The sequence below is a fragment of the Nansenia antarctica genome (assembly GCF_963989245.1).
Source record: "Nansenia antarctica genome assembly, chromosome: 9".
Lineage (NCBI taxonomy): Eukaryota > Metazoa > Chordata > Actinopteri > Argentiniformes > Microstomatidae > Nansenia > Nansenia antarctica.
The window spans coordinates 15,701,666-15,722,856 of NC_137679.1; the positions used below are offsets into that span (position 1 = coordinate 15,701,666).

Genomic DNA, 21,191 nt, shown 5'->3' on the forward strand with positions numbered 1-21,191 from the left:
AAGTAAAATGTTCATTTTTAATACTTTGTCGAGAATCCTTTGCAGGCAATGACTGCCTGAAGTCTGGAACCCATGGACATCACCAAATGCTGGGTTTCCTCCTTTGTGATGCTTTGCCAGGCCTTTACTGCAGCTGTCTTCAGTTGTTGTTTGTTGTTTTGTCTTCAGCAAGTGAAATGCATGCTCAATCGGGTTGAGATCAGGTGATTGACTTGCAGAATATTCCACTTCTTTGCCTTAAAAAACTGTTTTGAGTCATTGACCATCTGTATTGTGAAGCGCCATCCAATCAACTTTGCTGAATTTGTCTGAATCTGAGCAGACAGAATATCTCTAAACACTTAAGAATTCATCCGTCTGCTTCTGTCACATCATCAATAAACACTAGTAACCCAGTGCCATTAGAAGCCAGGCATGCCCATGTCATCACACCGCCTCCACCGTTTTTTACAGATGATGTAGTAAGCGTCGGATCATGAGCCGTTCCAAGCCTTATCCATACCTTTTTCTTCCCATCATTCTGGTACAGGTTGATCTGAATTTCATCTGTCCAAAGAATGCTCTTCCAGAACAGGGCTGGCTTTTTTAGATGTTTTTTGGCAAAGTCTAATCTGCTTGCACTGGCCCATGAAACAGTGTTTGAGCCAATTGTCCCAATTACTTTTGGTCCCTTGAAAAAGAGGGAGCTACATATTAAAGAGCTGTAATTCCTAAACCCTTCCTTCAATTTGGATGTGAATACCCTTACCCTAAAGCTGAGAGTCTGCACTTTAAGCCTATATTCATTATATAACTGTAACTTGAAGATGTTTTGGTAAACAGCTAAAATGACAAGAATTCTGCCTGTGTCCAAATATATATGGACCTAACTGTACATACTAACTCTTGCTCTCACTCTGGCCAATAGGATCACCATTTCATTTCCTTAGAGGTGGGCCTTATCAACCTGGAAGAAAACAAAGAAAAACAAAGCCTCCAACGACCTTTGGCCCTATGGATCTCGGCTGGGTGAGGGCGGAGGTATGAGACGCAGTGAATGAGTAACTGGAAGTCTTCATGTCTTCTTTTCCGGAGGGTTTAATTAAGCTGTTGTGGATTTGGGATATATTGTGGACATATTGTGGATATGCAGGTCGAAGAAGAAGGGAAGCTTGGCTGAAGGTGAGAGAGAGGGAGAGAGGGTGGGTGGGAGAGGGGAGCGAAACATTGCGGGCCCAACTGTGTGTCTGTGTGTGTGTTTTTTACAGTAGCCTAATGTGAAAAATAGATTTTCAGTTTCACTCGTATCAGCAGTCGTACCTCTTGCATCATCAGGCAGTGACATGTTTTGTTTGTGCTCACAGATGACTCAGAACATGTTTCAGGAGGGGCTGTACCATGTGTTCTTTAAGGAACCATCCTCGTCCCGCACAGTCACTGCAACCACCAATCAGGAGGAGTTGGGGGAGGTCAGAATTGGTCGCTGGTTTGGGACAGTTGTTAATACTCGGCTCCTCATAATTGGGGTGAGATTTCAACAACGGCAAATTTCCTCTGGTCGATCTACCTTAGGAATGCTCTCCTCCAATCAGACCCACTCACTGTCTTCATGTCTCTCTTCCTTCTCACTCATCCTCAATCTGTCTCTCCCTCTCTCTCAGGTGGTGCAGATGTTCGGTGCCCTGGCCTCCATCCTCACCACGGTTACGTATGCCTGTGTGAGCTTCAGCTGCTCTGTCTCCATGACAACTCCAGCCTGGTCTGGCATGTTTGTGAGTCTGAAACCCGGTGGTCACTATCTGGGTTAAGACTGAGTTAGCCCACTGAGCTAAAGTCTAGGCATTATCTCTGGGTGCTTCCATTCATCTTTATGTCTCAGTAACTCCAGTAGTTAGTGTACATTATCCTTTGGGTAGGGTTGCAGCAGTAATAAGTCCATAGTGATTACTAGTTAGTTTAAAAGTATAGATTTTAGGGTATAGGGTTGCACTACACATACTTCGTGTATTTTGTGCATGTGGTTTGAGGTCGTTTGTTATGTGTTGTTACAGTATGTGGCCACTGGGGGGTTAGCGGTGGAAGTCCAGAGGAAACCAAATAAACTCAAAGTGAGTCCATGCATAACTCATCAAATTAGTGATGTGATAAGTGATAATGCTCATCATAACATTTTTTTCAATTGATCATCTCGTAACATTATTTATTTCAATGATTTTGTAATGCAAATCACTTTATCACTTCAAATGACTTTATTTAGTTTGAGTTGAGTTGCTGAATTAATTGGTATTGTGTGTGTGTGTGCGCGTGGTGAGCAGGTCATCACACTGATGGGCTTGAACATATTCAGCCTGCTACTGGGATTCTGTGCATTACTGGCCTACAGCCTACACACTGCACAGCCTAAAGCATTCAACACAGACCAACAGGTGACTACGCCCTCCACACAAGAGAGCACATCATCATAACTTATGTCTAAACTCATGATTATATTCCATCTCTTTCTCTCTCTTTCCCTTATCTACATTTTATTGACCTTCATCCTCTTTTTCAAACTTCACCCCCTCCATCTATGTATTCTGAACGTGTACCCCGGTCAATATCTTTATGTCACCCTCCCTGTGTCGTAGCGTGTGGGTGCGTATGTGGCAAAGGGCAGCTCTATACTATTCACAGTGCAGTGTCTGTTGGCGTCCATCTACACACTCTTCCTGTCTTGGAGAGGACTACGCCGCTACAGTGGCCCCCATAGCCAGACCTACAGCCGCCTCTCACAGGCAAGAGCATGCAAGCGTGCACACGCACGAGCACACACACACACACACACACACACACACACACACACACAGGCATTAAGACTGCTAATCAATTATTGTCCCTTTTCCCAGGACCCAGATGATCACACAGAGCCCTTACTGGAGACAAGAGAGTTCAACCTCTGAATCAGTAATTGCAGCCATCTGAGTGTGTGTGTGTGTGTGTGTGTGTGTGTGTGTGTGTGTGTGCGTGCGTACAGTATTCAGTGTCTTTATTTGTTCTACATTTTATTGACATACAATATCAAATGTCACTTAAAAAAAGGTGGCGGTGTAGTATATATTATTGTACTAGAAACGATATTATAAAGTATATTTAATGGTAACACCAAACATCCAATAACAATAAATATAATATAACAATCACACCTGAAAATAAAGGAAATGCCTTGTTTGCTAATTATTGTATCTCAGTTGCAAAAATACTTTCCTAGATACCAGATAAAGGTAACGACATCTGAAGTTGAAGGACTGTAATAGAAGTTAAATTCCCATGTTTTTTTAGGACTGACAGTAGCTTACTACATGACTACATGGCAAACAAAAGTTTGCAACTACCGAAAACACTTGGATTTTAATTTAGTTAAATAATACATTAATAAACTTTAATTAGAGACTTTAATAAACAATAAACTATATATACAAACACATGGTTCTCTCAGCTGAGGTGTTCAAGCCCACACCTCGATCACATCTCCGTCCTCCATGTCCAGCTGGGAGGGCGTCTGGCTGGCCGTGATCTTGGACCCGTCAAACCGGAAGTGCACCTTGCGCCTCCGGTCGGCTGCCAGACCAGAGAGATACTGGGAGAGGATGGAGCCCAGCGGGTCCTCCTGAGAACCAGAGAGAAACAAGGAAAAGGAGAGAGAGGGATGTTTCCCTCAGTATCAACAGTGGAGACACACACACACTGTGACAGCCCTCTCACTAGGTGCTGTGGGCTCATACCATATATGGATTGGTTGCTGCAGGTCCTGGCTGCGTCCTAACTATTCCCACCGTAGTTGGGGTAGACCACGGCAACTTCTGGAATATGTAGGGGTGTTTTTTTTCTTTTTTTCTCAAACACAAACACAATCACTGACACTAAGAATAGGCGCGCGTTCCAGGGCCCACAGGGCAATGAGAGCCGCGCCCGGCCGCCTGCGGCCGTGCCCGCGGCGAACATTGACCGTTTGCCCGCGGCACACTCAGCGCCGCCGAGTTGCATACAGAGATGGGTAACCTTTATCTAATCGTGCACCCCGTGTTACGTCACAAGCTAAAATCCAATGGGGTTGCGGAACGACCTGCGGGGCGGAAGAACAAGATACAGAGAACACCCCTACATATTCCAGAAGTTGGCGTGGCGTGGGCGTGGTCTACCCCAACTACGGTGGGAATCGTTAGGACGCGTCCTGGCTGGGCAGAGGCTTGATTAGGTGATCTGAGGCACCTGGTGAGTTGCCTACTTAAGCTGGCTGCTCACTCTGATTCTCCCTCTTCTCCTCCTTCCACTGGTTTGGTTGGTTTGAGCTTAGGCTCTCTTTACTTTTACTTTAACACACCCTACAACATTTACACTACACCTTCCACTCATCCATACACTGCATTCACTACTGATGATACTGATTAACATATCTATTGTTACTTTGAAATACTTTCAGTTAGTTTATTAAATAAATACTTTTGTTCTGATTTAAAGCATGTGGTCTCCCCTTATTTTGTGTACAGTCCCTTGAGCCTGGGCTGTTACACACACACACGGCGGCCTCACGCCCACATCAGAATCACAATCAGAACCCTTTTATTTATTATTAAGTACACAAGAGTGAAATTCTTTGGCTTTGGTTCCTCAACATTGTGAGCGATTGTGACCGGAAAGTAGCTTTTAGCTGTCCAGAGCAGAGAAACTACTCAGCAATGATATTACCATATAGATAGATAGACTTTATTTGTCATTGCTACAGTACAGGTACCAAACAACGAAATTTAGGAGGGGAGGCTCCCCTGGTGTTTAGGAAAGGAAAAAGAAACACATTTTAGAAAAAGCATAGATGCATATGTTGGGGATGGAAGTGGTGTGTAAGCGCACATGGGACTAGTGCAAGAGAGCAACAGAAATGTAAACAAGGTGTCCATCTGACAACACTCTTAGGGAAAAAGAGCACAGTTTTGTTAAGGTCAAGACACCCTTATCTCCTTGATTACAATAGGGGACGAGCTCCTTCTTGGTGGCTGTGACTAGTGTAGGCCACTCCTTTAGATAGAAAAGGACAAGAAGATATCAGCAGAGGCTCCTTAGTAGAGGAAGTGGAGGACCGTACACAGTGATTATGGCCACTTCCGGAGAACCTATCAGAGATATTGCAGTGTGAATTAACGTCTTCCCCATCCAATCAAATGATCAGATAATAAATCTAGCAAGCTAATATAAGTATAAGCTACAGCTAGCACAAGTGCACAAAGTGTGGTGAGTAGTTGACTCAAAGAGCTATATTTTGTTGTGTTTTGTTTGTTTCTTTCACTTTCACTTAGCTAATGGAGCTAATTTAGCCTACTCGCCAACCTGAGTCAAACACAGAGGAATGCTTTTTATCTTAGCTAGTTGGGCAGGCTATACAACACTTAAATTCCTCAGAATGAACGTAACATTTCGGTTTTTATTATTTATTGCCATGGGTGTAACAGCTAAACTGCGTGTTGCTTTCTGTGACTGTAGACATGGATTGGAACTGTTGTGTTGGTTGGTTGTGTGTTAGTTCTGGTTTCCTAAATATCGTTATATGGTGACAACATAGGGCTGTGTAGTGATTATTGGTTAAATGGTATGAAGCTTTAGCTTGGAGATTTTTTTTCCGTCTGGTGACAAATCAGCTAGACGCAGGGAAGAGTGTGCAAGGCAGTGATGAATGTGTCACTGTCACCTTGACTACTCCAATGTAACTCTCCCTCCTGTGCCCTTGCATTATAAACTTTCATTGGTAGGATAAGTTGTAGCATTCTTAGGATGGGTATAGGGTGGGTAAATCAGGGTTCCCACACCTTCTGAAACATCAAATTCAAGCACCTTTCAAGGACTTTCAAGACTCAATTCCCTCAAATTCAAGGACCCAACACAGCATAGTTTGAGATAGATGTGAATTTATATAATAGGAACTATCTGCACAGACAACAATTACAAAGAGAGAGAGAGAGAGCACTTTCAATGTCCCATGTCTATTTTCAAAAACTTTTAAGACCTTGATTTCTTTTCTCAAATTCACAAACTTTCAAGGATTTCAAGGACCCGTGGGAACACTGGTAAATGTGTGTATCATGCCCAGGGTGGGTAGGTAAATAGAACTAAGGCCATGTTCATAAAGAAGAAAATCGTCCTGCCTGATCTTGAACAGCACCTGCCGCCGCTGCAAAACAGGTATACGCATAATATACACAGGTATATTAAAGCCCCCAAAAAATCTCCTCACAGAAAGAAATTCTGGCCAAGTCGGGGCTGGTGCGGGGCGGTGAGTTTCCGCGTGCGGAAATAAATAGCGGTTAAGCCATTAAAGCCGAGCAGGTGGTTTTATATAGCAGGTGATCAAATACCAAGATATCCTGAGGCTACAGCTGCAGCAGAACACGCATACAGTACTGAACATAGGTTACCGTATAATATACATGTGACTGACAGATACGCCCAAGACACTGACTGACACACACACACACACACACACACACACACAGTGAAAGATCATCGAATATGAAGTACACGAGAGATAATCAGCTCATCAAATATGAATTACACAAGCGTACACATGAAACCGGGAACACGCATACAGCATTGAACGACATCCGTAGAATATGAACTTGTGACTGACAGTCACACACACACACACACACACACACACACACACACACACACACACACACACACACACACACACACACACACAGAAAGATCATCAGCTCATCAATACGAAGTAGGCCTACATGAGCCTACTGGTATAAGAACATGAACCAGAGAACAGCAGTAAATGCAATAACCCACAGTCGTCACTGATGATGTTCCATTTTCGATTAGGATACGGGATTAAAGGGACCGGCGAAGAGAGAGGGAAAGGAGAGGGATTTCCTGAAATCCAAATTTCCCGCTAAATTCGGACCAATCACAAAACTGTATTGCAAGCGCGTCACCTTGCGCGTGTTGAGAGCGATTTAGGGGGTGTTCTCACTAGAACATTTGCTTCACTTGAAACGGAGTTTAGGATAAAGTTCGCTTTGCTCTGTGTTGTTTGGAGTGGTGAGAACGCGCATTCGAAGTCGCTCCCGCAGACCGAGACAAGGTTAATTGGCGGCCCGCCACAAATCAATGCATATAGAGGAAACACTGTATATAATTTATATACCTAATACCGACATCAAAATAGATTGTATGCCTCTACAAATCATATTATACCAGGTAAAATCCGTCGCAACTTGGAATAAATTGACGGAAATCCGTCACGACAGAAAACTTTAATCCCTGGGTATACGCTATGTAGCGAAAGAGCTACCAAACAGCCGTCCCATCCTTTCAGATCTATACCCGTTTCTTACGAGGTCAGGGCAAATAACTCATTTCACGCAACACTGCATTTCAAATGAAAAACATGCCCCTATTCAAAAGGCCCCTGAAAACGTACCCTTGCATATCTGAGGGGAGTGGAGTGGAGTGGAGTGCACAGTAGATATTATTAACGCTAACCTTGCATACGGAGTATTCCTGCGCCGAGCCTTTCTCCTTGCCCTGAAGTCGCAGTGTGATCATGCCAGGTCTTTCCTCTGGCTCCTGTCTGTCATCCGCTGCTATGACCACGCAATCTGACCAGACAGAAAGTGAAAGAGGGGGGAGGGAAGGTGGACAATTTAGACAAACAGAAACCTAAACATGGCATCACACAGACAAAAGACAAAAACGTCCTTTTCAATAGAAGTTTGAGCAGCCGGGTAGGATTAACTCACTGATCTAAGGGCAGTTTTACTTGTTTCCATTCGTGGAGGAAACCCTTGACCTGTACCAACAGCCTATCGGTGTCGTCCTGTCCATCTCACCTATGATGTCTGCGATGCCTAGTCCCAGCTCATTGGCTGTGGACTGGGCAGGAAGCGCCACAGCTTTCCTTAGCAGCAGGATGCGCGAAGGCGGGACATTGAGCTTGACGGACAGCTGCTCCACTGCCTTGCTCAAGGGTTCCGTCTGCGGACCAAAGCCTCGTGTTAGTAGGGCTCCAGAGCACTGCACAGACGATCCTACAACGCCCTGGCATGTCTTATGACACTTTCAACCGTAGTACCGTACGAATTATGTGGTGTGTTGTAGTGTACTTATATGATTGTTGTTTTCAAATGGTCTGATTTGAACTATTCTCTTGCATTTGTATTGTACTTTTATAGTATGTTTAGTTTTTTTAAAGCAAGTTTAAGTTGTTTGCAAACCAAGTTTCTCTGGGAAATATTCTCATTCTGCAGTGCAGACTTCCTGTAGTACAGATTTCATTGCAATTCTCTGTTGCATCATTAAAACACAGGGTAGATGTATAAACTACACAAAAGCTGTTTGGAATACCTGGAAGAATCATTGTGTCACACAGGAAAGTCTCCTGATTCTTAATAAAGCAACAACCACACAGAAAAAACACATCATTGTCGCCAGTTCAAGTTAAGCATGTTGCCCTGATCTCATTTCATAAAGACATTTAGCTGAAACACTAAAGTCCTGTGTCTCCTTGACAGTGTTGCTCAATGCATGTCCCAGATGGTACAATCCCAACTAATTCAAAGCATTTTCAACTTCACTGGGGGTAAGGTTCACTAGGACACTGAATGCCTCGAGTTGCATTTGAGCTCTGAATCTGTCTGCCTGCAATCGAAATGAGGGAAATAATTAATTGAAGCACAATTAGCAACATAGACACCTACAGAGCTTTGCTATTCTGTCATGAACTGGCCTGGTAATAAAGCATTGTTCTTTTTTATTTGATGACTTCTTCCGATTGATGGCGTGAAACTTCTAAGTATCGCGAGCGTCCATGCTTTTCTAGGACACTACTGATGACGTATCAGGGTCTTGAAGCGTTGTTCCCCATTTCATTGGGGAAGATTTCAACCACTACCCCTTGTAACTCTGAGGGGGCAAGTCGAAACGCGAGGGGCACTCTGAAAAAAAGAGTAGGGTAGGAGGTAAAAATACGAAATGGGATTGGGCCTAAAACTAACCCGGGACAAACGGAGCCTACACCGAGGTTCTACTGGCGGCTAGACGCTCAAACATGAACACACGACCACATCCTGGAAGGTCTCGTCTCCTGTCCTCACCGAGAGCACCGGGATCCTGTAGATGTCGGTCCGGCACCGGAACTTGAGTGGGATCTCGCGGGACTTCAAGGGACTGTCATCACAGGCAGGGGGGGACGGCCTGCTCCTGGGCCTCGAGGCGGGGGGGGGCACCATGATGATGTCGTCGTCGTCGTCGTCCGGCGGGGAGGGCGGCCGGCCCGGGCATCCCCTGGCTTCGGGAGACGGAGATAAGAGAGAGCTGACGGCGCTTAACTTAGCTCGGTTGAACTCTCTGTCGGAGAAGAAGAAGAAAAAGACGGGAGGGACGGCGAGAGAAAGAGAAAAGAGTGAGAAAAGTGAGCGACAGATGGGTGCAACGGAGAGGCCGGCAGGGTCGAGTGAGTGAGTGACATTTTGAGTTTTCAAAAACCTTAACAGCTGAACGACAGTAGGATGCTGTGTTACCGCTCGACTCACAAAAGACTTCTGTTGGCCCGTTTGGATACTTTTATACGGGGGCTGCCTGGCGGTGGGGATGGAGATGGGGAGCGGATGTCTACCCTGAGAAAGAGAGAGAGAAAGAGAGAGAGGCTACCGCTACTGCCTCATTCTGGTGGTTTGAAGTAGTACAACAACATGCACCATGCAAGTGAAAAAGGAGAACAGCGCAACACTAACAAGAACATGAATCAGACATGTCAACTCACGGATCTTTCCCCCCCATTGCTTCCTCCGGCTCAGAGTCTTCCTCGGAGTCAGTGAGGACAACGGTGATTGGCTTTTTGTTTGCTGGCGGAGTATTAGCCCGCAAACTGGCCTTCTCTACGTTGTCACCTGATTGACATGAGATCCATTGAATGTGAATTCAAACATTACCAGGCAACAATTGCCCTATTATTATTATTAGTAGTAGTAGTAGTAATTTGGTCTGATCCCCCTATCGTAATATGACCGCCACGTTTCTTGATTACGCAACGTACAAATTGCTGTGTAACCTGTTACAGTTTTCATCCATTAATCACAATCAAAGTGAATCACACAACCCTCTTTCTGTCTAAGTTACCTGCGTTTTCATTTTGTGTGAAGACAGTCGACTTTGGCTTCAGCTGTAAACTGCTGTTCACCTACAAACAAACCCCCCCAAAAAGCACATTCAACTACAGTATTGGAACTCACACAGAATTCTGCCGCTAGACTTTTAACAAAGACCAAGATGAGAGAGCACATCGCTCCTATTGGAGCTGAAATGGCACTTGGTTCTCTGTTTCTTTACGAATTGATTGGGTCCTTTTAATTAGCTTCAAAGCTCTGGCATAGTACCTTCATACATCTCTGACTATTTCATATCCCATCAACCACTAAAAGCCCTTAGATCCTCCAATGCTTTTAATCCTGTCCAGGGTTCTCCACAAACAGAGCAGAGAAGCTGCTTTCATGCACCATGTGGAACGCCTTGCCCATGCATATCAGACAGGCAGGCACTGAGGACCTATAGGAGCCATTTAGTCCTACATGTTATTCATATTAATTTTCTAATATTAATTTTGAATTATTGACTTATGATATTGATTGCTTTAATTTAATTATGATCATATTTGCTTTAATTTAATTATGATCATATTTGCTTCTAAGTCTATATTCCCTATTGTATGTTATTTAGATGTTTCCTTGTGGTCATTTCCCCCTTGTGGTCAGGATGAATGAATATTTGGGATATAAGGGAACAGCAAAGGGAATGTTGGTGGGAGCAAACACGTTTCAACAGCAGTTTAACGACAGACAGTGACAGACCGTAGCCGACAGGATCGGTGTGGATAATGCTGATGGAGATATATTCACACAAAAAAAAAAAAAAGTGTTTATTTTTATACACGCGTCACACTGTCTTTTTTTGGAACTGTTTGTTGGAACGTACGACTCACCCATGTAGTATGGAGGACCTGTCAAAATTAACAATAAATATATAGACACATAAATGAATGTATGAACAAATAAATGAATGAATACACACAGTATAACGAAATACATTTCTATATTTATTTATTCTTTTCCACATTCATTCTTTGTTTTCCACATTCATTCTTTGTTTTCCACATTGTTTTCCACATTCATTCTTTCCCCGATTATCAGATCTGTATGCAAATATGGGGGCGTGTCTCACATTTTCATTGGTTGATGCCCCACGCATTTTCATTGGTTGATACCGCGCGTGACGTGGTAAAAGCGACAAAGTCGAGATCGTCCTTGGGCCAAACCATTTTTCATTACCATCTGGGTGGGCAAATTCTAGATGTGATTTTTTAAATTCCTTTACATCCCTAGATTATGTTTTGATATGATAGACCTTTTGGTTTGGCAGCTTAGTGGTTATCACCTCTTAAAGGTATGGACTGCTTTTCTTCAAAAAAGAGTTTTGCCAGAAAAAGTCCCCTGCCATATCTTGCTCCCCTTTGTATGATTCGCTCGTAGGTCGGGCTGTGGTTGTGATAGAGACATGAGACCAGAGGGTTTTTTACGCACCTGAGTCTCCTGAACAGTAGATATCGACCCCTAGTCGATCAGACCTTCTTAGGCTGAGCTATGGTCACGTTTCCGCACCTACCCCCCTGTAATATTGTTTCTTTTTTGTAATGTATTTGCCTTACCTTGATTCCTAGATAAATGGTTCAAAAGGAAAACATTAAGTTAACAAATGTAAAACTGCACTGTTTGAATTGTAAATTATTCGTAGAAGACTAAACAGGTGTAGCATTTGGCCCACCTAGTGCCTTAACTAGCGCGGGTCTCTGAAATAGAGGAATACATCTAGTTTGACATTAAATTACCAACCTTATTCTAAACTAAAATATTGTCAGGGTGCAGTAATTGGGGCAGATCTCATTACAACTTAGAGGCGCTACAAACAAGGAATCTTCTGTAAATTTAACGTAAATTAAGTTACATTAATATTACTACAATATAAAACCCTGTCTCAAGCCTGGGTACACAGCAGAGTGCTACAGAGTAAAAACAAAAAAACAGCCCAAAACATAATCAGTTAAAAAGATACGCCCCTATATTTGCATACACATCTGACAGACAAACTATTCTATGTGAATAGATAGGTGAAAACAACATTGTCTTTCGCTTTATCAGATGTGTATGCAAATATAGGGGCGTATCTTGCATGTTGTCCACGCCCCTGCGCATTTTCATTGGTTGATACTGCGCGAGACGTGATGAAGCTCTCAGCCAAGAGCAGACACTACTTAATTTCCAATCATAGCATGTTTTTTTTTTAAAAAAGGGTTAGGGCATATGAATCATAGTGGAGGTATGATATATCGCATATATATGGCATATATATATATTCTTTGGTGGAAAGGCATTTTTTAAAGCCATTTTTAGTCACCACAAGTCTGTTCAAACCCAGGCAGCGAGACCAGCAGGAAAACACAACTAGATCTTCTATAATTCTAACTGGATAGTACTTCGTTTCCAGTCATAGTCAGCTAGATTGCTTACTTAGCTAGCTTACTTTTACTTATCAAATGTACATTTTGTGATATAAACGCAGTGGAGACACTCTCAGCTGTCTTGCATCGCGCATAGCCCAGAGCGTATATGTCTAATTGAGTCAACTGGTATTGTGGTTATCACCAAGTTCTCCCATACAGTGCTGATGGACTAGTATAGACCATTGCCGACATGTGTGAAAGGGGACAACACGGGAATAGTTTGGGATTCCATGGAAATTATAGGGAGAAACAGGCTGTGTGAGAACGGGGCTATAGACGACTAACGACTCTCTCCCCGTCTGTGATGATAACTGCGTCGCTGCTTTCACACGTCACGCGCGGTATCAACCAATGAAAATGCGTAGGGGCGTGGACAACATGCAAGATACGCCCCCAGATATTTGCATACAGAACTGATAAAGTGAAAAAGAAAGAATAAATGTGGAAAAGAAAGAATGAATGTGGAAAAGAATGTGGAAAACAAAGAATGAAAGTGGAAAACAAAGAATGAATGCGTAAAAGAATAAATAAATATAGAAATGTATTTCGTTATACTGTGTGTATTCATTCATTTATTTGTTCATACATTCATTTATGTATCTATAATTTATTGTTAATTTTTTGGAGACTTGGTCCTCCATAATGTAGAGACTATTTTGATGGTTAAGAAGCCTCTACAGGACCTTTTTTGGAAGGCTTTTAGCTAACCCAAACATGACAACAAGCAAAACATTTAAAAAAGCATAGTTTCACCTGACCAGCCTGAGTTGGGTGGACCACTAAGGCTGGTTCCTCTCAAGGTTTCTTCCTAGCAGGGAGTTTTTCCTTGCCACTGTGCCTAGGAACGTGTTTTCTTTCCCTGACTTGCTTTTTGGGGATCTACGGTGAGGTCAATACACTTCTTCTAACTGGTTCCTCTCTCCAGGAATTGTTACTTGGCAGTGTCACCTTAGGCTTGCTATGAAATGACCACTAAACAAGTCTTTCTTTTTTTACATTTATTTCTACAAATTAGTTGTCTATGCTAACATATTTATTTGTTCTTCTTGTAATGCTTCAAATGGAAGGCACTTTGAGCTGCATTTCATGTATGAAAGGTGCTACACAAAGAAAGTTTATTATTGTTATTTCTATCAATGGTCCAGCCAACTACCACGACAACAGAGTTGGGCAAATGCAGGATGTTCCTTCATTGTCCGTTATTCAGAGCAACTCATTGTATTTGCATCCATAGGTAAACTCACCTTGTTTGAGTAAACTGACACAGCGGCAATACAAGAGGGGTCGATGGCGCGACGCCGTTTGGCTGGAGGCTTCACAGGGGTGGTCGCCTCCACGTCGCTGTCACTGTCCCCTATCTGAACGGGGGAGATGGCAGACAGGCCGTTGGCACAGGGCTAGGCTTATTTACACCTGAAACGGAGGCTGGTGGGAGGAGAAATCGGATGTCGGGTTTGATACCATTCCCTAATTCCATTCCATGTTTTACGATCAGCCTGTCCTCCGATTTCTACCTCCACCAGCCTCCACAGCTGTTTGAGTACACACATACAGGCAGACACACACAAGAAGACACACACCGGCAGACACATGCAGGCAGACACACAGTTCCTTGTGGTGTGGAAGTGAGTGTAGGTCAAAGGAAACGCGCTATACAAATACGTTTTATGAATATGTATTATTATGATCACAACGAACTCAAACCTGGCTACTCTGAGGTCCAACACTGGGAGACAACTATTCCAGCTATGAGGTGAATGTCGAATATCCCCCTCCAAAAATATGAAACTTTGCCACGGTTCCAGTCACTCGTGATGTTAAATATAACCAGCTTCTATAGATATATATAATATATAACCAGCTTCTATAGATACTGGGTTGAGCAAGGACAGTAAACATGAAGGACACGTCCAGAGCTGCGAGGTCTGTTGTGGCTAGCTTGTCTTTTAAAAACAAGCGCCAAAACAAGCTAATCAATTAGCTACTTCCAGCTAATCTACCGGGGTGACACTCGTTTCGAAAACAATTGCGAAGAGTTTTGTGATGTATTATTATGGACCAACTACAATTAACTTCCAGAAATGATCAGACAAGAGAAGTACTTTAGCCAGTGTTCTTCTGGACATCCCGAACCAAACTTACCTCAGCCATCGTGTAGTAATGTCTCTGTTCTGTCCAGGAGGACCGGTGCAGCTCTGCCAGACAGACACGGTCGGGTCGGGTGTATGCAAATGTCTATTCCTTCGAAATAAAAGTGCCCACGTTAAACTTGCATTGACAATGAACAAAAATATAAACGCAACACTTTTGTTTTTGCTCCAATTTTCCACGAGTTGAAATCAAAGATCTAAGACCTATTTCTCTCAAATGTTGATCACAAATTTGTTTGAATGTGTGTTAGGGTTCACACGGCAGTGAAATGCGACCCACATCCGACCTGGCTCGTGTTCAGAGGTGGTATTATATCGGATACTTAGCCACGCCCCCCGGAAAGGGCAGAACCTATGACCGGATCTGGTAGGGTCGGAAAAACCTCCAGGGTCGGAAACTCCGGTACGTACACCTGCTTCCGCTGCACAAAGAAATGAAAATGAAACCGGTTGTAACGTTATCATGTTATCCTATATATGTTATCATGTTATCATATATATTATATATCATAAATCTAGATATACTTGCAGTATACAGAGTAGACCTGTATCCTACAAAGACATTTAGATTTAGTAATCTAAAAAGTAATTAGACCCCTATACTTTCTTTTCTTTTTTGTTTGTTTCTTTTTATTTTACTACTCTAAGTTGCTGGATATTGGCAAGTGTTGCATTTCTTTTTTTGTTCAGTGTAGAAATACAAAATATGGATAAAGGAACTATAAATTGTATGTAACTATATATGGACATAAACATTAATTTTAATATATATTTGTATTATTGGTATTTTGAAGGGTTTGTAATTCTTCTAAATAATGTCCTAATTCTATTACCCTGATGAAAGACTGCTGCACTGCATAGGGAACACTAGACTGCACAGATATTCCAAGGCTAATCATGACATGGCTATTATTTTTTATTTTTTTACTAACAATCTACTCAACATTTCTAGCATAAATATCAAGTGACTTTCAACCTTGAGGGGTGTCAAAGTGGCTTGGATAAGCTTCTTTGTAGCCTCAAACAGAAAGCAAGCCTTGTTATGAAAGTAAGATTATATGAATTTCATTGATTGATTGATTGATTGAAAACTTTATTAGAAGATTTGCAGAAGTAGGTACATGACAGTACATATTACATACAAGGTCAACTAACAGGATAAAAACCCAAGAAAGCCACTGGCTTATTTCAATTGGGGTCCTTGATTGTCCTTGTCATAGGACAGCTTATCGTTCAACCATAGAGATAGTACCGGTAAATCCTCTCAATGTATTATTTGTGTTTTAAGGGTTTGCAATTCTTCTAATTGCGACCTATTCTCCCCACCTGGGCCTCTGCCTGTGAGGAAGTCCAGGATCCTGCTGCAGAGGGAGGTGTTCAGACTCAGGGCCTGGGCTTGGAGGGAACAAGGGTGTTCAATGCTCAACTGTAGTCAATGAAGAGCATTCTCATATCCATCTTCCTCTTCCACTATTTGTGATTTTTATATTTTCCAAATGTAAACAAATCTTTTTTGACGATTAAACTTCAAGATAAGTACCGATCTATAAAGTTTGATTGTTGACCTGTCATGCTGCTGTTCAAAGTAAATAGAAAAAAGAAATAAATTCCAAGGTGACATTATTACGAGTCACATGACTCCTAGCATGTAAAACAGTGAGTTTCAAGTGAGCTAGTTGCTGGCCTTTTACTATACAAACAGCTGAACTGAATTATTTCAGTACATCCATTCTATTTTCTTATGAAGGCGGCAATGGTAGCCTAGAGGTTAGACAGGCCGGCTTGAAATCGAAAAATGAAACATGGTATTATTTGTAGGGAGAATAATATTGATGTGAAGGAAATTGTCTTAAGGCAAATACCACACAGGTATGTTCATACTCTGTTATGTGCTGTTATGCAGGTTGGCACCTGCTATATAGGTCTGTGGAGAGAGAATGAAGGAAAAGGGGACTGCCCCCCACCCCCCTACACCCCCTTCTCTCTCTCAGGGAAGCAGCAGGACGACATGATGGGCCTGTGTCTGTCAGAGGAGAGGAGCTGTCAGCAGGGAGGAGGAGAAGGAAGGGATGGAGGGGAGAGGGTCCCAGTTAAGGAAACGCCTGTCTGACCCGACCACTGGTAGGGCTTTCATACCGCAAAAGGAACCCTTCCGGTTCGCGTTCGCAAACCAAGTCTGGAACCGGCCGGCGTGTTCAGACCGAAAATAAGTTGGTTTGGAAAGGAACCAAAACGGAGAACAGTCACGTCGTCAGTGGGTGTGTCATATTCTAGGCTGCAAAGACCAGCAAGGAAGGAAGGAGAAAAAATGTAATCTAATCTAAATCTAATCATTAGTGATTTAAAAAAATATCCTTTAAATCTTCCTCACATGCTCAGCAAACACGCAAAAGAAAAAACAAAAACAAACGCGAACTTAACACAAAGAGAGAGTACAGACGGACAGACATTTCGACATAAAGCCTTCATCAGCATAGAGGTAACAAACTGTGTGCTATATATAGCCTACACTTGATAAACCAGTGCTGTGATATCATTTATCGTCTTAGAAACATCTTAGCAAGAGGCACTTAACAATTATCATAAAGTTTATTATGCATCAGTTCTTTTTATACAACCTAAATTTACACAGATGAATAACGTATACATGTCATATCTTGGATGCAGACGTAATGTAAGTGGAGAGAAGATTGATCGGGAGTTGACAATACTACTGAATGAATGAAAATGAATGAATTTCTATTATTTTACCGTACTGTCTCAATTATATTTTAATCATTTTCTGCAAAATCATGGCCACCAAGCCCCTGTACGTGGCCCTGGCCCAAGGCAAGGATGAGCGCCTGGCTCACAGAACCAACCAGCGCATGCAGAGGATCTCCAAGTCATCAACCCATACCAGCTTGCTCCCCCACCTGGATTCTTCATGGCTGCCAAGACAGTGAATCCAATCCACAAATGATTGAAGTATTAGTGATCCTAAAACGGTTGTTTGTTATATCGAGTGGGCTCTTCAACACTTCAACTTTCGTTGTAATAATAAGATTATGCAAATGAGAAAAAGGTAAGGAAAGGTATAGGTATATATAGGTATATATATATGGGTCTATAGGTCTAGACCAGGGATGGGCAAACAGTGGTTTGGGCATGAATGCAGGCTGGTTTTCTTGTGTGTGCACTCTGTGTGCAGTAAGTGACATGATTAGATCAATATTGTCCCTGGTAAAAGAAAAAACAGCAGACACTGTCTTCTCTCAGACTGCAGAAACCTACTTCTTCCTAGGGCCGCCACTAGATGGCATCCATTGACCATAACTGGCGTTGCCTTCTGCCCAAGCACGAGGACAGCACTAGAACAATGGACATATTGAAGTGCATGTTAAGTATTCTCCAAATGGGACTTGGGCACCCTCTGGAATCTAACCCTAGAATACCATCTTATTTGGTAGGGTCACACACACACACAGACACACAGACACACACACACACACACACACACACACGCATACACACACACACACACACACACACACACACACACACACACACACACACACACACACACACACACACAGTGTTGTGCCATGAGCATCTGATGTGTTGGAACCAGAGGTTGAACCTGGTGGTGTGCTTCAGTGGTTCACAGTGAGTCTCCAGGTACTGTACTACCAGAGGTCTATAAAGCAAGGTCATATCCTATTCCTAAAAGGCACAGTTGCCTAAATACACACATACACTATTTCAAACGTGCACCAACTATTTGTAAAAGACATCCAAGAGGCTCAAAAAAGGCGAGGGAGAGGAACCAGTTTCTCACGGCATGCAGGGCTAACAGCTTCCAGCTGTCCCGAGGTTGGGAGCGCTGCTATGGGAACGCGGACGAGGGGAAAAGTGGGATTTATTAGTGAATAGCAGGAGAGAGGGGAGAGAGAGACAGAGGGGGAGAAAGGAGTGGGAGGAAAGAGAGGGGGTGGGAGAGGGAGATGTGGTAAGAGGTAAGGGAGAGGGGGTGCTAACAGCTGGAGAGAGTGGGGGGGGGGGGGGGGGGAGGTATCAACGCCCAGTTGGGGGGGGGGGGGGGGTAAGGATCTCCTTGAAAACAAGGTCCATCCCTGACAAGAATGTATGTAGGGCATGTGTGTACAGTATGTATGTGTGTATGTGTGTGTGTGTGTGCGTGTGTGTGTCCTTTGGTTCTCCTTATTCTGAGAGCAGGTTTCAAGTTCTTGCAGTCCGACTTTAAAAACGTCTTAGAGTTAAGACCTGAGAGTGAGTCTCAACTGAGCTGTAAACATTTCCTACACCAGAGTTGACTGAAATCCCCAGAAGATGAGCTTCTGCTGACAAAGCCAGGGCACACACACCACAGTTCATGTGTCAATTCAGAAGGGCACCACTGACCCAAAATCAGGAATGCTAGTTCTCAGGCCAAGCACAACAACAGGGATTTCAAACTCCCAACACAGAAGCAGCTGAGATCCTTCCATTTTACAGAACCTTTTCCTGTGTCAGACTGTTGTCGGTGATGACCGACAGCCATTGTTTTGGAATGCCCCCCCTCTTTCCTTACAGGACGTTCCATGAAGGGGGAAATGAACAAGGACTTAGAGCACTCTGAACTCTGAAGGGGACATGCTTGATGACATAAGAGTGAGTGTGTCTGGGAGAGGGGAAGCGCTGGTGAGTAAGGGTGAGAGGTTTCCCCTGATAAGGCTGGCAGCGGAGATGGCCTCTGATGACTCAGAGCCATGCAGGGTTCCTCTCAATGGGACAAGATGACAAGATGGCTCCGTGTGTGTGTTCCAGTGGAGGCTGGTCAGCTGGTGGATGTATTAGCCAGGGTTCCCACACCTTCTGAAACATCAAATTCAAGCACCTTTCAAGGACTTTCAAGACTCAATTCCCTCAAATTCAAGGACCCAACACGGCATAGTTTGAGACAGATCTCGATGCGAATTTATATAATAGGAACTATCCGCTCACAGACAACAATTAAAAAGAGAGGCTTGAATGTGAACACTAGGTGGTTTCTTGCCTTCTCTACCACAGCACAGCAAAATATGTGCAAAGTTAAGCAATACAGAGACTTATTTACTAGTTGACGTGCTAAGTAAAACATTTTGGAATATATATATTTTAGAGAGAGAGAGAGAGAGAGAGAGAGAGAGTGAGAGAGAGAGGGGAATTCAAGCACTTTCAATGATCCATGTCTATTTTCAAAAACGTTTTTCTCAAATTCACAAACTTTCAAGGATTTCAAGGACCCGTGGGAACCCTGATTGGCCCATAGCTTGTACCGAGTGAAGGTGTACAGCATGCGAGTGGGAGAGTCTGACAAGTGGAACACACAACAGAGAACTCAGGGAAGAGACAGGACACCATTTTGAGAACATTCAGCAATAATTTATTTTCATAATCTCAAGAACCAACCAAGTCTTCTCATCTGGAAAATTCATCATCAGTTGCCAACAACACAGTTTTGAAAAATGTAAAGTTACTATACAAATTCTTAATAGAAAAAAGAATAAATTAACTGTGGAATTCATTTTTTTCATTTTTTTTTTGTCAATTCCACATTTTTTTTTCTACAACACCTTTTTATGTCTGGTTACAGTTGAACAGAACCAATAATAAAACCATGTTACATGCTCTATAGTCTGGTAGAGGGGTGTCCTACTGAACTGTTGGTTAAAGTAATGCTCTTCATTTTGCACGACTGGTATTAAAACTATTGATAACAATGAGGAGGAGTCTATATCCTATGTGACATAAGCAGTAACTGGTCATTGTGTAGCACCTGAAAGGGTTGTTACTATGTCAGAACTTAGAAACAAGAACAAAAAACGAATACTGGTTCATATAAAAAAGGAACATTGTTAAAACAGCGGTGAATGTTAAAAACCCCACATAGGCTTACAGTGCCCCTCCGTACGTACAGGAAAAAGATTGATAAAAGAGTTAGTTTATTCTTCTTCAACTATAAAAAAAAAAGTTGTACATTTTCTATGGAGTACAGACAGTATGGCGCGTTGGGACTATAGAGAGAGGGTACAACACACATTGTCACATTGGGCTCAGAGGTCAGAGATTACCACGGGGTCAAGAGTCAAAGGTCAATTGGAATGGAAGGGAAGGGGGGGGGGGCATTATGATGGATACAGGAGTGTTTCTCAGTCAGGGAGGTACAAGCGGAAGGAGGTTCTTACAACTTGGGACTATTTGGGGTTTTTCTTCGTTCGGTCTTGGATCCACACAGCATGTGTGTGTGGTGGGGTGGGCGGGGGGGGGGGTGAGTCAGTGATGTTGGCTCTTCCAGTGGGTAATGGTTGGTACACTAGTTTCTGTCAGACTCATTCCGGCGAGGATGCGCTTCAGTTAGCCTGGCCTAGGTCTATTCTGGAGGAACAGGGGGTTGATGCGGTATGTTAGCCATAGCCTAGCATGACTGGGTCCACTCTGGGGGGAATGAGGAA

General features: G+C 43.0%; 2 protein-coding genes across 2 annotated transcripts; one reads left to right on the forward strand and one right to left on the reverse strand.

Moving 5' to 3' along the window:
- Positions 1-1,343: 1,343 nt before the first annotated feature.
- tmem253 (transmembrane protein 253) lies at positions 1,344-2,918 on the forward strand (the record flags this gene model as incomplete). Its single annotated transcript, XM_080539544.1, has 6 exons — positions 1,344-1,505; positions 1,641-1,751; positions 2,031-2,087; positions 2,295-2,405; positions 2,607-2,753; positions 2,865-2,918. 6 exons carry the CDS (start codon positions 1,344-1,346, stop codon positions 2,916-2,918), a joined length of 642 nt encoding a protein of 213 aa, XP_080395670.1.
- Positions 2,919-3,463: 545 nt separating this feature from the next.
- On the reverse strand, positions 3,464-14,719 carry LOC308165389 (NFATC2-interacting protein-like; the record flags this gene model as incomplete). Its single annotated transcript, XM_080539545.1, has 8 exons — positions 3,464-3,625; positions 7,501-7,616; positions 7,848-7,992; positions 9,111-9,363; positions 9,549-9,632; positions 9,779-9,905; positions 13,845-13,926; positions 14,711-14,719. The coding sequence occupies 8 exons, from the start codon at positions 14,717-14,719 to the stop codon at positions 3,464-3,466; spliced, it is 978 nt and encodes a 325-aa protein (XP_080395671.1).
- Positions 14,720-21,191: the final 6,472 nt, after the last annotated feature.